We start from the raw sequence: 19,439 nt of genomic DNA on the forward strand, positions 1-19,439 counted from the left end.
TACGATTGTATCCTAGGAGAAATAATACACGTTTTGAGTTTAGCATTATGGAATCTATTTTCTGTAACCTTACAGGTCTTAAATTTTATCTCAGGATGCATTGTAGGTAGTGCTTTCACGTTTCCTGTAACCTGTTAAAAGGGGAGAAGGCTAATTTAGGAAGATCTTTCTAATCTTGTTCCAGCCTTCTCTGAGAATGTACCCATCTGCATTGCATTCACATTTTTGGTCATCTTAAACTTTGCATAAAACTTCTGAAAATGCTCTTATCTACAAACTGCAGAACTCAGGGGATAATTTGGTCTCCAAAATCATTACCAAAGGTACTTCCATGTCCTTTGTGTTGCTCGAAGATTTCTGTCATTTCTTTTAGCATGTATGCCTTCTAAAAATTATTTGTTTAAAGCCCCAAATATCATGCCTAAAATAGTAATGGAAAGGAAGGTCTTGGGAAAGTACTTATTATTATTATATTAAGAGCCTCTATCTTAGGGAATCCTTCTGAGTTGACCAGTCTTGAGATTGAACTTTAAGTTTGGGTGGGAAATTAAAAAGTCACTTAAATAAAGTTTGAGAGTGAAACAAATGTTTTTTTTTTTAAACAGATCTTTTTTTTTTTTAAAGATTAATTTATTCATTATGTATATAGCGTTCTGCCTGCATGCATCCCTGCAGGCCAGAAGAGGGCACCAGATCTGATTACAGATGGTTGTGAGCCACCATGTGGTTGCTGGGAATTGAACTCAGGACCTTTGAACAAGCAGCCAGTGCTCTTAACCTCTGAGCCATCTCTCCAGCCCTGAAACAAATGTTTTACTTTCCTTTCTGTTGCTGTGACAGGACATTGTGACTAGAAGCAACTTGGTGGAAGAAAGGTTTTATGGAAGTTACACTTAAGGCTGTCATGAAGAGGAATCAGGGAATGAACTCCAGGCCAAAACCTAAAGCAGAAACCAAGGACATGTAGTGCTGGATGCCTCACTCACACATTCATAGTTAGCTAGCTTTTTATATAGCCTAGAGGCACCAGCCTAGAGAATGGTGCCACCCACAGTGGGCTAATCACTCTGGATCAATGGATAATCAAAAGTATCCTCCCGTAGACATTTCTGAAAGCCAATCTGGTCTAGGCAATACCCCAGCCAGAGCTTTACTCTCATGTGACTCGAGGCTGTGTCAAGTTGGCATTAAAGCTAGAAAGGGCAACTTTGCTGGTGGCCTACCAGTTTTTAGTGAAAATGGGAATAGAAACCCCTAAATTTCCTTAAAAGGGAAAGATTGCCGTAGATTTTTCTAGATATAGAGGACTGTATTTTTATTATTGGACATTGTGCAATTATTGCATAGATAATTCATATCATTATCACATAACTGATTAAAAGTCCATCTTATTTCTTTTATTATTTTTTGTTGGTTTGTTTTATGTGCTCTATACTATCCACACTTCTCAAGGGCAGTCTGCATTTAGTGTTGTGGTGGTGATAGTGCATGTGTGTGACATGTAAATATGTTCTTGCAGAGGACAGAGGCCCAATGTTCATCTAGGGTACCATTACACTATTGTTCTGTACCTTCATTACTTGAGACAAGGTCTCTCATTGAATATGAAGCTCATCAATTTATCTGGGCTGCCTGTCCAAGGAGCTTCTGACATCTGCCCATCTCTGCTGCTACCCAACAAGGCTGAGGTGACAGGTATGCCCTGCCATGTCCAACTTTTTATTTTGGTCTGGTGACCTGGACTTGTGTTATTGTGCTTGCACAGAAGACACTATACAGATAGAGCCAAGGACACTGTCAGAAGATCGGTCTTAAAGAGCTAAGTTCTTTCTTGAAACATTCCAGTGTTTAAAGCAATGATTCCTAATTTAATCTGTGCAGAGATCACCAAACCATATTGTTAAAACAGATAATAACTGAGTGGGACTAGGGAGAGCCAGGGGTTCACTGCTTCTTTCAGCCATGGTGTTGGATGGCAGATCACATTCCATGTAGCCAGGGAAGGAGCCTTGTTGGTCACTTCTCTTCTTCATTTTCTTTTAGTTCAACTGCACAGCAGAGATATAGGCCCAATCTTTACAGGGCACATGCCATCCAACTAAGGGTAAGACTGTGGGTCCCCCACATCATCTTGTCATTTCTAATCATTGCCCTTACTTCCTGATTGACATCTCTTTTTCTTATGTTTTCTTGTAGCATTTCCTTTCCACAGACAATGGAATATGAATTATTTCAAGGGCTGTCTACAACACATCCTTTCTTCCACCTCACTGGTAAGTTTGTGCTCACATCTGTGAGTGACACCTTACCTATTTCCTTTTTTTAAATCTCTCCCAATATAAATTACCCATATTCCAGTTATTATAGATGTGTAACCAATCACTGAAAAATGTAGTTGGTTAACACAAAAAATGTTTATTTTGTTCTTGCATTCAAAGTCTGATAATTGTCCACTTAGAACCAACAGCTCTTTCTTATTGCATTGGAGTTTGGATGAAGGAAGTGGCCAACAGGCTGAGGACTGGAATTATCGGAAGACTTCCTCTCCCATGTGCATGCCACCTGGATGGAGAGGAGTCAACAGCTGGGTCTCCTTGGACATCTGTTTCCATCGCTATGTGGTATTGCCACATGGTCTCTTTATCACAGCTGCTTCAAGTTAGCTAGACTCCAGAAACACAGGTGGAGGAATGAGGGGAAGTTGAGCACGAATGAAGGCATGAGGTCCAGGTGGAAGCCAGCTGGCTGTTTGTGACCTAGGTTTGGAAGTTACTTACATGGCAATGCTTTGTTTTTTTCTCCTGTCTGCCAAGTTCCCTTTTTGGGAGCAAGTCATTGGGGGATGCTTCATATTTGAGCATGGGAGACTGCCAAAGAGTTTGTAAAATGTTTATTAAAAAATTACATTGTCCAACTGGTAATTCAGACTGTTGTCTGATTTTTCTTTTTAGCCCATTTACTGTGTGAAATCACAGTCTTCCCCAGGTTGGAGTGCAGGTCCCTTAAGAGGGGCACTTGTCTTCTTCACTGCTCCATCACCATTGACTGCAAAATAACTGAGCAAAGAACAACCATTCACTAGTCCTTGGTGAGTCAAAATCTTAAATTAATAAGTTTGTTTATTCTGCAGAACTCAGTTCACTTCCCATTTATGTTATTAATGAATTAATTAATATATAAAAGCATAGTGCAGTCCACATATTACTAAGACTAGGCGACTTTAGACATTGTCACCAATAATAATTAATATTGATGGTGTCTTTAACACATGCTATAGACTTCAAGTACATTACTTTTTGAATCTTACTAAGAAATCTCTGAAATGAAGCTACTATCGCATCTTTATTTCACACGATAATGTAGAGAGACATTCCGGAATTCTGTCTGATTCCATAGTGGTTGCTCTCCATCTTCTTTGATGGTGTATTTGATCATTTGTATTATCAAGTTGGCAAGAAAGTGATTAAGGATTAAAATATGTTCATCCTTATCCTGGCATCTCTATTTCAAATTTCTCCATGTTAATATTTCCCCATGTATAGACTCAGGATGCTAAACATATCAGTGAGGGGTAAGAATAAAAATAACCTTTAATTAGAATATAATAGTGATGAGATGTAATGTTGAATTAAGTAACTTAGAGGACACATGAAGGAAATGGCTTCAGTGCTCTGGCTTCACACCAACAGGCTGAAATCCATCTTAGTGTAAGTGATAAGAAACAAACAAATGATAACCCAGTTAGAAGCTGCCTACTAACCAATCATTTGGACTCAATAAGGCTTCAGGTCCACTTGAACCAATTAAGTGTTTGCTTTCTTTGCTTCCTTATTCACCCTCTATAAATTCTTATTACCTGTTCCTAAGCTCCAAAACGCTTTCATTAAAGAGCTGCCTAATTTGTGAATTACTGTTTATCTTATAACAGGAATATAATAATCAATATTTCATATGTACTCCAAGTACAACTAGATACCTTGTGTGCATATTGTATCCTAAATTTTATAACTCAGGAAAAGAATTAACTGTGCACGCTTATCCCAAAGTAATATGCTTTGGTAAGCAGTGAGGAATGATTGAATGAGTCTAATAACATAGTGAAAAGTTCTCTAATAATTAAAAATATGTATAGTCTCTATTCATTTGGTGCTTGGATGCCTCAAATTCTGTTAGATGTACAGTAATTTTCATTAAAGAAAATACACTGTTGTAGCAGGAATCTTAAAAGTTCTTATTAATAAAATCAAACCCGAGGTGAGTTATTGGGGTCCATGCTGGGAGATCAGAGAGACAGAGCAAGCCACAGCTATCTCACCTTGTCAACTTCTCAGCTGGTCTTGTTTCCTCAGACTGGAGGCTTCTGAGTCCTCATCCTAATGGCTCTCAGCTGAATTGCTGCTCAAAAGCCTGAATGCTTAACCAGCCAAAAGCCTAACCAGGCCAAATTCTTAACCAGCCAAATGCCTAACCAGCCCAAAATGCCTCTAGTTTCTGGTCCTCACGCCTTATATACATTTATGCTTTCTACCATCACTCCCTAGGATTAAAGGTTGGCTTTCTGGGATTAAAGGCGTGTCACCATGCTTGGCTGTTTCCAATGTGGCCTTGAACTCACAGAGATCCAGAGGGATTTCTATCTCTGGAATGCTAGGATTAAAGGTGTGAGTGCCACCATTTTCTAGCCTTTGTATCTAGTGGCTGTCTGTTCTCTGACCCCAGATAAATTTATTAAGGTACACAATATTTTGGGGAACAAATACCACCACACACTGTTTTTTTTTTTCCCCTGTGAAATTGTTAAGCTGGAAAAAAAGGGGAAGAATAGAGATTTGGTTCCAATTTTTCATATATTTTTAAGTAAAACAGCCTCATTCCTTAGTGATTCTATAAGCTTCTATCTCCTTATCTGTAAAATGGGGGGATAGTCTAACCATATGGTTGTTGGCTAAATGCTAAAATATTCATAGCAATAGTTTTCAGGATAAACAAGACATAATCTATTGATCCATAATAATTTATACTTGTTTTAAGCCCTATCTTAGTGATTATTAAAAGAAGTCAACAATTAAAAAGAGCCCTATCTTAGTGATTATTAAAAGAAGTCAAGATCCTTTCATAAACTCTTGAAAATGTACATTTTAATGTAAGAAAATTGAACTGATGTACCTCAGTTGTATAGTGCATGTAGTGTGTGCTTTGCATAGTCAAGACCCAGGATTCAATACCTAGTGTGAAAAGGGAAAGAAGATACAAAAACGAAATCCTAGAGTTTGTTATAAAATATAGGTTAGGTTTTCACATTTTCATAATAAAAATGTTCTGATGTGAGGATATTGCATGTTAAGTACTGTGATGGCCACTCTGTGATAATTCTTGCCTTATTTTTGTTACTAAGTAGAAATAGGGTATGTCCTGGGATAGCCTTTTAAGTTATCATCCCAGGATCACCCTCTAGCTGGTTCCTTACTAATGAGGTTTGAGATTTAGGGTAGTGACTTTGTTTGTATTAGACATAGAAAATTTCACCTATTTCAAAAACCAAACACAAGTATTCATTTTTTATAAGTCGGGGCCTATGGAGTTCATGATCAAGATATTAGTAGTTTACATGTCTAGAAGGGGTATGCTGTGGTCTGTTGCTCTGATTGGTCAATAAATAAAACACTGACTGGCCAGTGGCTAGGCAGGAAGTATAGGCAGGACTAACAGAGAGGAGAAAAGAAAGAACGGGAAGGCGGAAGGAGTCACTGCCATCCGTGGCCATGACAAGCAGCATGTGAAGATGCTGCTAAGCCATGAGCCACGTGGCAAGGTATAGATTTATAAAAATGGGTTAATTTAAGATATAAGAACAGTTAGCAAGAAGCCTGCCACGGCCATACAGTTTGTAAGCAATATAAGTCTCTGTGTTTACTTGGTTGGGTCTGAGCGGCTGTGGGACTGGTGGGCGACAAAGATTTGTCCTGACTGTGCGCAAGGCAGGAAAACTCTAGCTACAGGGGTACTTCTTGGATATTGACTAACCATATTATTTTCCTATTGTATCTTCCTATGGTACTGTTGTAGTTGTGAGAGAGAGGAATAAGAAAGGAAAACAGGGAGAGAGAGAGAGAGAGAGAGAGAGAGAGAGAGAGAGAGAGAGAGAAGCAGACAAAGACAGAGAGAAGAGAGACAGAGGGATACACACACATGCACACACGGCAGGGGAGGAAGGGAGGGAGGGAGGGAAGGAGAGAGAGAAACTAATAGAGAAACTCAGAGAAAGGCAGAGAGAGAAAACTCTTGTGTATTTCCTTATAAGAAAATCCTGTTCATAAGGTCCCATCCTCATAGCTCTCAAAGACCTTTTCTCTCAATGTCATCATGTTAAGTGCTAGGATTTTATTATGAATCTAGGGGAGACATAAAAATTTAGTCTATAATGTGACTGGCTCCAGTGGGCAATTCATGATGCGTTTGAGTCCGTGGTTTCAATTCTTCTTTGCTTTGTCAAATAAATACTTTCTAGCCACGTACTATGAGAATTGACGTTGTGATAAATTGTGGGCCCTGTCTGATAAGTGGAGGTCTGGTGAAACAACTCTGGTGACAAGGTTCATTTAATAGACTGACATTACATACTGCTTTCCATTCCATTCAAAATGAAAAGCAGGGCCATAAGCACAAAAGACCGATTGAAGGCGTATGGCCTCTCTCCTAGCCCCAATAGTGACTTCAATGTTGCGGTAGAGAGAGGCCTCAGGAGTTGGAGCCACTCTGTTGTTCAAAGGGGAACTGCTATGAAGGGAGATGGGAGATTGTGATCTGACTATTGGTTGTTGTCATAATTTGTGCAAAGATAATGGGACGGATACCTGTGCAATCAGGAAAAGTAACAGAGAAAGACCTGTGGCTAGAGAAATTTTTTTTTTTTTTTAAAAAAGGCAAGACTTTGTAGTAGGTGAGCATGGTCACAGAGGTTGAAGGAGTAAATGACAGAAATAGTCTTTACATTTAAGAAAATCAGAAGGACTATGTAGGGCATTGGGGTTCTTTTATAAGTTACAGGCTGAAAGAAACAGCTTTTGCATCTTTGATGATTTTCCTTTCTTTTAGAGTCAGTTGGTGGTATTATAGGCAATATAGGAAAAGATGGTTAAAATTATTTGAGGGATTTGAATGTCAGATACAGCAGTGTCCTTCGAAAATGAGCCGAGACCATAAGGAACTGAAACCAATAGTTAAATACTCTGGAAATACATGGCTTCCAGGCTGACAAGCTAGGCTAGTGTTCCCAGGGGCTGGGGCTTCTCTGGGATCCTTGTCCGAGCATCACAGGTCCTGGGGGAACATGGCCTTGCCACTGTGCGGTTTTTTTCCTCTAGAGGTCTCCTGTATTTAGTACGTTTTCTCTTGTTGAGGATGCATGCATTCATGCTGGCCTGATAGTTAATAGGTATGCCAAAATGATCTCTGGAAAAGTCACTATGCTTGTGGCTCTGGCAACAAAGTGTTCACAAAAGACTACTTTGTCTTTCTTCCTGTGTGCTCACTAGACTTTTTTTTCTCTCTAGTATTTCTCACATTTGAAATGAGGTCATGTGCACTGTGAGCTGATGTGCGAGGTGCCACTTCCTGTCTTCAAGGGCTGTCACATCTTCTTCTCACCATCAGTGGCTGGAATGATTGTAACCTTGGTGGCAAATTTAGGAGCCTCAAGAGTTGTAGAACCACAGGATAGAAAAAGTTCAAATCCCTTATTCTGTACTTGGAGGAAAGCCGTTCAATAAGCAGACATTTTTATCAGCAAGAAATTACTTTTTTCTTATTGAAGTCTGAGATTCTAGGGCTTAATCCATGAAAATAGCAAGAACAGCAACAAATGGTGTTCGTTCACAGTTGTAACATTTGCCATATATTAACTTAATAAGTGCCAAGTCCCCTGTGAGTAGCATATCGTTGTTGCCTTTGCTTATGAAGTAGGAGACCATCACCCCCATTTTATGGATGAGTAACTAGTATCGGTTTCACAGTGATTAGCAATAGTCTAACCTGATTTACATAACTTTTTAAGGGCTATTCAGGGACTATCAGATTCATTTATATGTATGCAGATGGGTTTGTGTGTATTCATATGTGTACACATGTGTGCATACACATGTACAGGACAGAGGTCAACTTCAGGGGTTCTCCTCAATCATTCTCCACTTAATTATTTGAGACATGATCTCTCACAGAACCAGGAGAGCTCACTGACTCAGCAAGACAAGCTGCCCAGCAAGTACTGGGGTCTTCTCTCCACCACTCGGGCACTGGGGTTACAGGCACACACCAAATTCCTGGCTTTTTGCTACTTTGAAACATGTGTTCATCAGAGACAAGTCCTCAGGACCATCTAAGGATTTACCGACGAAGCCATCTCTCCACGCCACGGTGTTTTGAGGTAGAAACTGGGGCTGGACTCAGGTCCTCCTGCTTGTACAATGAACACTTCACCCTTCCTAACTGAGCCATCTCGCCAACTCTACTCTGAGATTCTTTAGCCTACAGTCATTGAGAAAGAAAGCCCATGGATGTTTTTACTTCTTTCAAACATCAGCCTCAAAAGGGAAGAAGATTTTCTTACTCATTTCGATCTGTTTGTATCAAACATTTAGAAATGGCGCCATCAATAGATAGCAGTTTTCAATTCTATAATTCTTTCTAGCATTTTAATTACCTGGAAAATGGTATATTCTAACATGTATATGTAAGGTCATGTACTCAAGTATCTTCTAAAACAATAAAAGAGAGGACTATTCTCTCATTGAAATAAGCCTAAGACATAGGAGTCTGTTTCTGGTCATACCTTTTACTTGGCATAGCCTATTTAAAATGAACAGTTCAAAACCAGCCTCGCTTGACCTAAGTATATATGTTCACACACAGCACGTCTGAAATTTTCACATTATGGTTCATTGAAAAGGCAATGGGCTTTGCAACAGGATTGACAACAAAAGGAAAAATGATGAGGAAAATTGCCTTACTTATCTGCTACAGTACTCTTGATTGCCAAGTGTAATTTTCCGGTTCATTATAAGAGGGGGCACATTTGACCGTTAACTTGAGTACTCATAGATTTCACTGATACAAAGAACAAGTTGTTTGAAGCGTTCCTTGCTTTTTAACGAAACCAGGGTAATTGTGTTTTTAAAACATCATCAGTTTTCATCAGTTTCCCCCCTGCTGGAGTTATATGTGGGTAAAATACTTAAAGGTCATCAAACACTGTGGAACATGAGCCAGCTGTAGAAAAGTGAAGATGTTAAAATTATACATAAGTGACACAAGCCATTTTCTGAGTTGTTGCTTGACATAGCATGAGATTTGACTGGGTAATTGAGGTAAATAGCCCTGCCATTATAGATGTCGTGATAGATCAGACAGGGGTCAGAAAACACAACTAATCATCCTTTAACATAAATGGGCACCGCTCTAGCACACTACAGGCAATGCCCCCATTTAAAATTGTAGTTATTTATTCTACTACTAGGCCCTCACTTTAGTGCCCTAAGGACAATCTTCTGCCCAAAACACTTCAGTTTCTTTCCAATATATTAAACTATCTATCTATTAAACTATCTATCTATCTATCTATCTATCTATCTATCTATCATCTATTAATTCAAAACGAAAGCCACTAGCCACATATGGCTGTTTAAGTTCAAATGAATTAAAATGAAACATTCTTTTTCTCAGTTAAAATATCCATGTTCAAAATTCAAAATGTTCAGTGGTTTTGTGGTCAGTGGGAAACTCTGCAGTGTCTTCATCAGCTCATAAACATGGTGAAGCACTAGATTATCATGCATGGCAACCGTAATATTGGAAACATAGATATTGATCACCTGATGGGTGGCCAGCCCAAACTGAAATTAATAGATACTTATTAGATCTATACAAGAAGAATGCTGTAAAATGTCTCCATAGTTTTGCAGCCTAATTTGATGTTAGAACAATAGTAATATATATAAATATATAATGCATGTATATGGATGTATGTATAAATAAAATTATTATTCAGATTAATTTCCTCTTTTTCAAGTGACAACTAAAACACCTAAAAGGAATAGATATGACTTTAAAAAAACGCTAACACATGTGGCTTACATTAGAGTCCCTTTGGACAGGGTTCATTTGCATTGACAAAGTCTATTTGCTATAACCACCAAGGACATACCTGTGACCCAATACAGGTAGGCTTGTATACTGAAGGAACCACAAGGAAGGGGGAAGTAGTTGGGATGTAACTCCTCTGACAGGGCAAAGGTCACTGTTAGGACAAACATTTACAGCAGAGTGGAAATGAAGTAAAATATAAATTATAAAAGGATCATCTGACAGGAAGGTTGTTTGTAAAGACTTAAACTTCAAGTCTTAGCTGAAAAGCAAATATTTAGGGTAGCTTCAGAAGCTATGATGTCCAGATGAATGTGAAATGAATCTTTACACCCTTAAACTGAAATTCTGCATCTAGGTCAGGGGTTGAGGCTGCTTTCTTTTAGAGTGCCAAGGTAACTCACAGGATGCAGCAAATAGCAGAATGCTCCAATCATACTAACATAATTCTTCAACAAAACAGCTTTTCATTATTAAATGTAGTTTTTAATAAGCTCATTATAAAATACAACTGTATTTCTTGAACTCACATTAAAATCCAGGATTTTGTCTTCAGTACATGTCTTACTATATTCTTCCTGGTGTCTATGCAGTTATGCTTTTATACATTGATTTGTTCAGAGTAGTTCCCCAAACTAGAATGCTTTTATAACTCCTGTTGAGGTTTTTGAAGGCTCAGTTCAGATGTCACAGCTTCTTTCAAAGGCTTGATTCCCTACTGCCAAACAGTCATCAAACAAATATCTCAGAACATTCAATTTTGACCTGGCCTACCCAAGTAATGGGGACACTATTATATTATGTCACACTTACATGAATTTATGAACACTGTTCTGCCTTTCACATGGCTATCTCACAAAATGGGAGAATATTCTGTATTTATAATCTCAGTCTTTATTCCTTAAAAATCAGTTCATTTCATGTGGTCAGTTTCAAAATCTCCGATGAATGAATTTATTCTTCTTCCAAAAAAAGAAAATGCAATCTTGTTAGTAACAGAAGAAAGTCTCATAGATAGCACTAAATAGATGCTATGACATCCAAATCATCTTTACTTCACAATCACATATAAATACTTCACTACTTTCATAGACACTGATGAAATGATGTCCTTGTTTGCCCTTCCTTGAAAACATTTGGTTGTTGAACGCCACACAACTATATTTAGGTTTGCTTATGTAGAACACATCAATGAACAACCTAACTATGCACATGATGGCAAAAAGAAGAAGCATAACCATAGCTTTTGAGAATTAGTTCACAATCAAGATACTTGTTACATTATTAGGTCTGATGTTTTATTCAATGACAATTTTTAATCTCCACACTTACATTAGACAGATGCAGATTTCATTTTCATCCCTTTATTCATCGATCATTTACTTCAGTTCACATCTAGTTCATACCAGAGATTGCAAGTAATTCAGTTATATGATAGGGGATTGTTGCACACACACTTTTTTTTGCAGGCCATATATAACCACAGATGAATGAAGCAGAGATAAACACATGGACATTTTTTTTAAGAGCTGTTGGTTTTAAAATGAGCTGTGGCATCACTCCCTAGTTACAATGTCAGATGCCCATATTCCTTTTGTAATTATAAGATGCTTTTTAACTAATGTAATTCTGTCATTATCCTGAAAAGAACAGTAAGTTAGAAAACAGAAGTCTGGTGTCCCACTTGACTGACTAGCTATATGACATGGTAAGTATCATTTTCTTCATGTGTTTTAAAATATACAGATAGGCAAGTGTAATGATAAGATATTTGCCCATTTCCTCTTAAGTCACAAACAGAGAAAATGGGGAAAGGGAAAAGAACTGTTTCCTCAGTGTTTCTTAAATATCACTAAACAAAATTTGTCAACCTGGTGCTCGAGGATTAGGATACAACAAGTCTAGGGAGAGATCTAGAAGTCCTTTGTGTTTTGTTTTCATTTAACAACTGTCCTACTTATTAAACGGGAAGCTTGAAAACTCTGGCTCAATATGGCTTTGCACTTGAAGTATAGAAGAATCACCAACAGGAGGGTTAAAAATTACGTCTGTGAGGTCTCACCTCTCATACTTCTTATTCAGCATATTCCAAGTGGTGAGGCTCCAGGAATCTAACATCTTAATGAAAAGTTCTGAGTAGTTTCAATACTGGTCCATAGATCACAGTGTAAGAAATACAGATCTCAAACATGAATTTGGGAGAGTTGTATATTGAATGTTTTATGGATATTATTCCAGTAGCCAAGGCAGAGTAGACCATCAGATACTGAGACAACTGAGTGAAATTTTTATGAAACGATATTTTTATTATATCTAAATAAAGATCATTATTTGGAAATGATAAAATTGGTTTATTAGTAAAATAACATTATTTTATTTCTATTTCATCTCAGTTTCCATTTGTTTAATAATTATATGCTTCCAGCTCATTCATCCACTCAAGAAATACACCTGGAATTTCTGTTGAAGGTTAGGGTCTGTGAGAACCACTTAACAGTGGACAAATAGATATTGTGCATGGGTACTTCCTAATTTCCTACAACTCAGAGATAGGTTTTATGACTATCTATTGAATAAAATAATCAAACATTTTAAAATATATTGGTTCAAAGCTACAGTGCTCATGTATTTCAATAAAAAGTGTGCAACTTGGAGAGAGCGGGACGTCCGTCTTCGGGTAGTAGCGATGGAGGTGTTGGTCACCCGGGAGAGAAATAAAAATGGGTGATGTTGAAAAAGGCAAGAAGATTTTTGTTCAGAAGTATGCCCAGTGCCACACTGTGGAAAAGGAAGGCAAGCATAAGACTGGACCAAATCTCCATGGTCTGTTTGGGAGGAAGACTGGTCAGGCCGCTGGATTCACGTACACAGATGCCAATAAGAACAAAGGCATCACCTGGGGAGAGGACACCATGATGGAGTATTTGGAGAATCCCAAAAAGTACATCCCTGGAACAAAAATGATCTTCGCTGGAATTAAGAAGAAGGGAGAAAGGGCAGACCTAATAGCTTATCTTAAAAAGGCTACTGATGAGTAATTTCACTTCCTTATTTATTACAAAACAAATGTCTCGTGGCTTTTAATGTGTACCATAATTTAATTCATACATCAAAATTCAGATCACGAATGGCTAACAATGTTTTTGTTGGGACGGTCCTGATTTAAGTAAAAATGACTTATAGTAAAGTGGATATGATCTTTTTAAAAAATAACAATTCCAGTCACTATCACAGCTCTCCCTTTTTCAAGATCGGATTGGACTTACTAAAGTTATCCTTTCCACAAAGGTGGGGTGTCACCTCAAACCTGTTGAATGGTTTTATATTTAAATTTATATAACTGGGAATATGGATATGTTTAAACACTGGGAAAATTCTGTCACTCTCTCAGAAACAAGAAGACTCACCTGTGTTTCAGTTTGTATTCACTGTCCTGTTACAGGCAATGGAACGCCAGGAAGCAATGGTCTATTCTTGACTTGATGTCATTTTAATTAGAATTCCCTGTCAAAGGATGCTGCCTTTCACCATTCATTGAAAGGCACTTACTGTGGTCTATGTATAATATCAAATAAAGAATATTTAGCACTTCTTTATAGCTGAACTATTAACTTAAAATACTTTTAGAAACCAGAAACTTAGATCTTACTTTCTAATTCTTTATTATCTAAGACAAAGGTGTAATTCAGAATTATCATTAAACACCCATTCAGAAACACAGGACTGGAACTTCTTGTTTATGTGCGATTGGTAGTGGCACTCTCTGCCAACTTATTAGATGGGAAGATTAAAGACATAGTTTGTAAGTTTCCAACAGTAAGAAGAAATTGAAAAACAACCATGGATGGTGAGAAAAAAAGTGTGCAACTTGAATGGGCAATGGGTTAGTCTACTTCTGATCCTTATGATATCTGGGAGAACCTGTTTCAATAAAGCTTCCTGTTGACTCTTAACTGGAAATGATCCAAGGTGTTAGCTAGGTTCTTGAATTGTTTTCATGTGTCCTTTTCAGGGGTTTACAGGATATCTCTGTGTCTCTCAATCATCACTTGGGTGCTAGCTTTTCTCTGCTATAGTTTTCCAGCAGAACACAGACAAAGGCTCCAATGCTACTTCTGAACTAAGCCTGTCTAGTCACAGAAAACCACTTGCATTGAAGTCCATAAGTCAATTACGTGACTAATGCTGTCTATATTCATAGGCTGAGAACTATTCTACAATCAGTATTGTGAGAAGTAACAAATTTGTGGCCATTTTCCTATATACCATAAAGCAAGACAACTATTTAATAATTAAGCTAGGTACGATGGTATACACCTTGTGGTCCTAGCACTTGGGATCACTGCAAATTTGAGGCCAGCCTGGTCTACATAGTGAGACCTTGTCTCCAACATCAAACAAACATTGTTGTTACAAACCTAACAATTATCTGAATACATTCTTAATAACTACTCATAAGGAAAAGAGTCTGGTACTATAAAACAGAAAGAGGAAGTTATGAAAAGACCCCCCTAAAGAAGGAGTATTGAAATTGGGACATGACCCAAGTCAAGGAATTATTGTAAGATGTAAGGGCGCAGTAATTAGGTAGGATGATTAGGGAAAAGAAATGAGGGTAAAATGCTACGAACTTGTTGTCATTGCTTGCTTCTTCTACCAGCCACTGTCTAGTGTCTTTGCATGCATTATCTTGTTTAACTTTCCCAGAAATCTTAGGTGACTCCTATTTCCATTTTACATGAACTAAGAAATAAGTTCAGTAGCAGAGTCAGAGTTTTAGGGTCTCTTTTGACTCATGATATTTTAAAGGACATGCATTCCTCTACCAAAGTCAGTCACAGTGAGGGGCCACGAGTGGTTCAGAAATTTCAATGAGGGGCAGGCACCTGAGGAGAAAGTTATGTACAAAGTAAGACAGAACAGACACCAAAGACTAACTCCATCTCCTGCACCTCCGGCTCTAGTGGAGAGTTGTAATTTCCCTCACAGCAGAGTTTTAAAAGGAGATTGAAAAATAACAGCTGGACTCCCATTTTTAAGTGGGAAAGGGCAGTTCATCAGTTTTGTTTGATTCTATTTTCTCAATCATAGATATATTTACTAAAAGCCCAGAGAGATTCTGTTTCTCTAGGAATAGTGGACGTAATCCTGTCCCTCACAACTGGACAGGATTTACTAAATAAATAATACTCCTGTAAATAAACCTGAAAAGGTCTCTGTCATTTGTGTAGGTTTCCACAGCTCTGGTGACAGTGCAGTGAATGTATTGCCTAGGTGATGTGGGTCTTTTGATCTATAGGATCTACAGATGTAATACTTCATTTGGACCACATGATATACCATCAAGTCAGTGCTTCTCGATGATGTATTACTTGATAAAATAAGGTTAGCTGTCAAAAACTCATTCTAGGAACTCAAAGTTTAGCTCCGGGAAAAAATTCATTTTGGACCTTAAAAAAATACATTTTTCATTCAAGTGCAAGGAAAGAACTCAGCCAGAGCTAAGAGGCTTGGAGGTTCCACGAACCCTGATAAAAAATGATGCCTTTCCGTACTTAGGGTAAAGAAGGACAAGGTCAAATCAAAGAAGCCTTAGCTATTCAAGTTTGGGTTTTTTTTTTTTCATCTTTTTTTTTTTTTAGTTATAAAAAACTAAACATCCTATCACCTGTAGTTATAGGATGGGGCAACAAGAAAGCCTTTCAGTAACTTGTCACTGATGTGCTATTGCAATAGCACAGGCTGAAAAAAAATTGAGTAGGTGTTTCACAAGACTAGGTTCTAAGAAACATCTGGAGTTAAGATTTTGTATATGAGCGAGAAAATGTCTTATTATTATTTTGCATATCCCTATTTATGGATGCTTTAACAACTGCTGTTTTACAGAGGGTGATAATATATTCTAAAGTGATCTTTAATACTGATATTTCAAAATCTGTTCTTAAATATGCGCATGCCATCTGAAAATTAAAAAATAACTGTCTGCTAATGTTTTGTCTTCAGATGTGCTGACTAATCTTGAAACTTCATTTACATTTATCTATAAATTTAGGTTTCAGATACACCTAGTTTGAGTTTCTACCTGAGAATAATATTTTCATGATAATGTCTAATCATAGGTGTTCAGCGGAAATAACTACCTAAAAGCAAACCAAAAATAATAATTAGAAACCAAACAAAAACGTGGAGGAATCCATGGGACGGAAGTATTTCTTTTAGGAAACTAAGAAAGTCTTTAGGAAGTCCTCAAGTTTTAGAGCTGAGATTTGAGTTTGGAGAGGAGGAAGATACATGATCATGAAGGACATTGAACATCTCAGGTGAATTTCAGTTCGGAATTCTAAAAAAGACCAAGTCAGCAAATGAAAGTTAAAGTTACTTGAGATGTTCAAGTAGTGATTGTGAAATCAAAGCTTTACTATTTAGGTTTGCTGTGTTAAAAATTCAACAAAATAGACATATAGTTTATGACATTTTATTCTCCAAATATTGATGAAATTTCAAAGTGAATTCAAGTTTATCAGCCACATTAATTTTCTAATTCCTGTAATTATATCACCATGAGACTGATGCATTATTAAACAAGGGCAGTTTGTACTGGGTTAAGATAAGGTAGAGAAATAGCCTGACTCAGTCTCTGGTGATGATTATAATGAATAGTCATATAAACTCAATGTCATTTTAAAATATGTTTATATATTGAAATTAATTTGTACTTAAAATAACTAGACACCACGGATCCTTTTTTTGCATTTTTCGTTTTATTTAGAGACATTTGTTATTCTTTTCTTTAAAATATTTTGAAATAATAGTATATTAATATCACTTTTCCATTTCATTTCATTAACACAAAATGTTATGCAAACGGCACCAGCAACATCTTTAAGGGACTCTCAAACTTCCCTCTGAAACTTCACAAACCATGCGTCCATTGTCTGCATCTCTGTCTGCATCTCTTAAATTTACACAACAGCAGATCATGCAGCCTGAGCACTCATTGGCTTTTCCAGCCCAAAGTTCTAAAATGCCACCACTATCCTCCCCCAAATCTGTGGTCAGGTTCACCACAATAGTTCACATTCTGGTATCAATTTCATTGTGGGGTTACTACTGCTGTGCTAAAACACTGTGACCAAAAGCAATGTGAGAAGGAAAAATTTGGCTTCATCTTGCACTTCTAGGGAAGGCAGGACAGAAACTCTCTCTGCACAAATAAGTGGAGGCCATGGAGGAGTGATGCTTTCTGCCTTGCTCCCCTAGGCTTGCATAGCTTGCTTTCGTATAACACCTCAAACCACCAGTCTATTGATGGCATCTTCTATTATGGGCTGGGTCCTCCCATATCAGTCACTAACTAAGAAAGTGACATACAGGCTTGCCTACAGCCTGATCTTATGGAGGCATTTTCTCAATTAAAAGTGCTTCCTCTAAGATGACTCTTAGTTGTATCAAGTTGACATAAAACTAGCAAGCACTCAAGTAAACAATTGCTTTACATATGCTTTCTGTATTCACCTAAAACACAGTTCCAACATAGATTTCAGACTTACTTTATTGCATAACAAAACAATATTTTTATTAAAATAATCCTAATCATCACAGGCTTTAAATAACACGCTTAAAAGATCACCCATATATACTGTTTAAATATATAAACTGTATTTGTGGTTTCTTATGTCAATGAATCACCCCAGGTATAAAAAGTTTTGTGCAACATTTTCTCTTGATGATAAGGATGTATTAAAATTCAACGAATAGGTCCACATACTTATCCCTAAGTCAGGTGGACTTGAAAAACATATTTTGTCAGTATTGTTTAATCTGGTTTGGGTTTTTATTGGCTCTGATACCGATGATTGTTTTAAAAGTCTCTATTCTAGTTATTGCTATTTCTCCAATCTCTAGTGTTTGAAATGCTAATTACAGACAACACTTAACAGTTCAGTGAGCGGTGGGTAGTAGAGTTGTGTATTATGCTTAATTACATTGTAGTTTCTTGTAATAGTACATTCACTCAAGAAAATCATCACACTTCAAACCATCTAAAAAAAGCATACTGTCATTGGGAAATCTTGAGTAATGTGATACGAAAGTTTAATATGTTTTTGAGGTATATGGAATAAAGTAAACTAGCTTCTGATTGAGCAGTATCCTGTAGAAAGGCATGGAAAGAGATGATGAAAGTATTCGTGGGAAAAATGTATGAATTCAGGGGTTCCTCATCTGGATTATGATGGTTATTCTTGGCTGTCAACTTGACTAAATCTGGGATTAACTAGAATCCAAGCATCTTGGTATACCTGTGAGGGATTTTTTCCTTTAATTAAATCACTTGCAATGGGAAGACCCATTTTTCAATCTGGATCCTTTGAGGTGGGAAAATCCATCTTTAATCTGGGCCACACTTTGTGATGGCAGCCTGTATAAAGGACTGGAAGAAGGAAACTTGTTCTCTTTGATTGCTCTTGCTCTCTCTGACAAGTTTACTCCTTCATGGGCATTAGAGCCTAGTTTTTTTTGGGATTCTGGCATACACTGAAGACCAGCTTCATGGACTGAACAACTACACGATTCTTGGACCTTCTTTTGGTAATTATTGTTGGAATAGCTGAACCACATTCTGTAAGCCATTCTAATAAATCTCCTTTACCTACGAGTTCTAGTCCTCTAGAAAACCCTGATTACTAGATGAATTTTCTCTCCTTCTCCATTTCCTTCTCCATCTCCTTCTTCTTCTTGAAAGTAAAATGGGATCACTCTAATGAGCACAAGAATAGATTTACTTTTAAGTGGAAATAAGCAGGAACTGCTTATTTGTTGGAGGATCATTCATTTATTTTCATATTTGTGATTATTTTCACATCCCTCTGTTTCAATAGGTAAATATTGACACTAAAGATGAGAAAATCTGCTTTTTTTTTGCATTTTCTCTTCAGAGGTTCTGTTGGACTGATCTCTTCCTCAAAGCTGATATTTATAGAACACAGGCAAATCTGTGCACCTTTGAGGTGTTAGCACAGAAAACTACAGTATTAAGAACTAAGAACTAGTGCCTTGCTATCAGAATACCATATCTATTTGATGTCACACTCTAGAGCAAGCTGGGACATGTCCATTAGCAACTTAATGGCATCAATTCTATTCCATCGTATATATGCTATAATATTGTTCTGATAGGATCATGAATATTAAATGAGTTGTGCAAGAAAAATGTTTCCTTATGGTTTTACAGTTCAAAAAAGTAGGTTAAAATGATTAGAATTTTCATGAGGAATATTTTGTGGATAAATAGAAGACATTTG

General features: G+C 37.2%; 1 protein-coding gene across 1 annotated transcript; it reads left to right on the top strand.

The window, feature by feature from the left end:
• Nucleotides 1–12,842: 12,842 nt before the first annotated feature.
• LOC114695408 (cytochrome c, somatic-like) lies at nt 12,843–13,178 on the top strand. The gene has a single exon (XM_037203447.1). The coding sequence runs from the start codon at nt 12,858–12,860 to the stop codon at nt 13,173–13,175; it is 318 nt and encodes a 105-aa protein (XP_037059342.1). The 5' UTR covers nt 12,843–12,857; the 3' UTR covers nt 13,176–13,178.
• The last annotated feature ends 6,261 nt before the right edge of the window (nt 13,179–19,439 follow it).

The sequence above is a fragment of the Peromyscus leucopus genome, chromosome 3, assembly GCF_004664715.2.
Source record: "Peromyscus leucopus breed LL Stock chromosome 3, UCI_PerLeu_2.1, whole genome shotgun sequence".
Lineage (NCBI taxonomy): Eukaryota > Metazoa > Chordata > Mammalia > Rodentia > Cricetidae > Peromyscus > Peromyscus leucopus.

Bases quoted from the DNA above. Each gene is read 5' to 3' on its own strand.
- LOC114695408 (XM_037203447.1), top strand. From the start codon at position 12,858: ATGGGTGATGTTGAAAAAGGCAAGAAGATTTTTGTTCAGAAGTATGCC.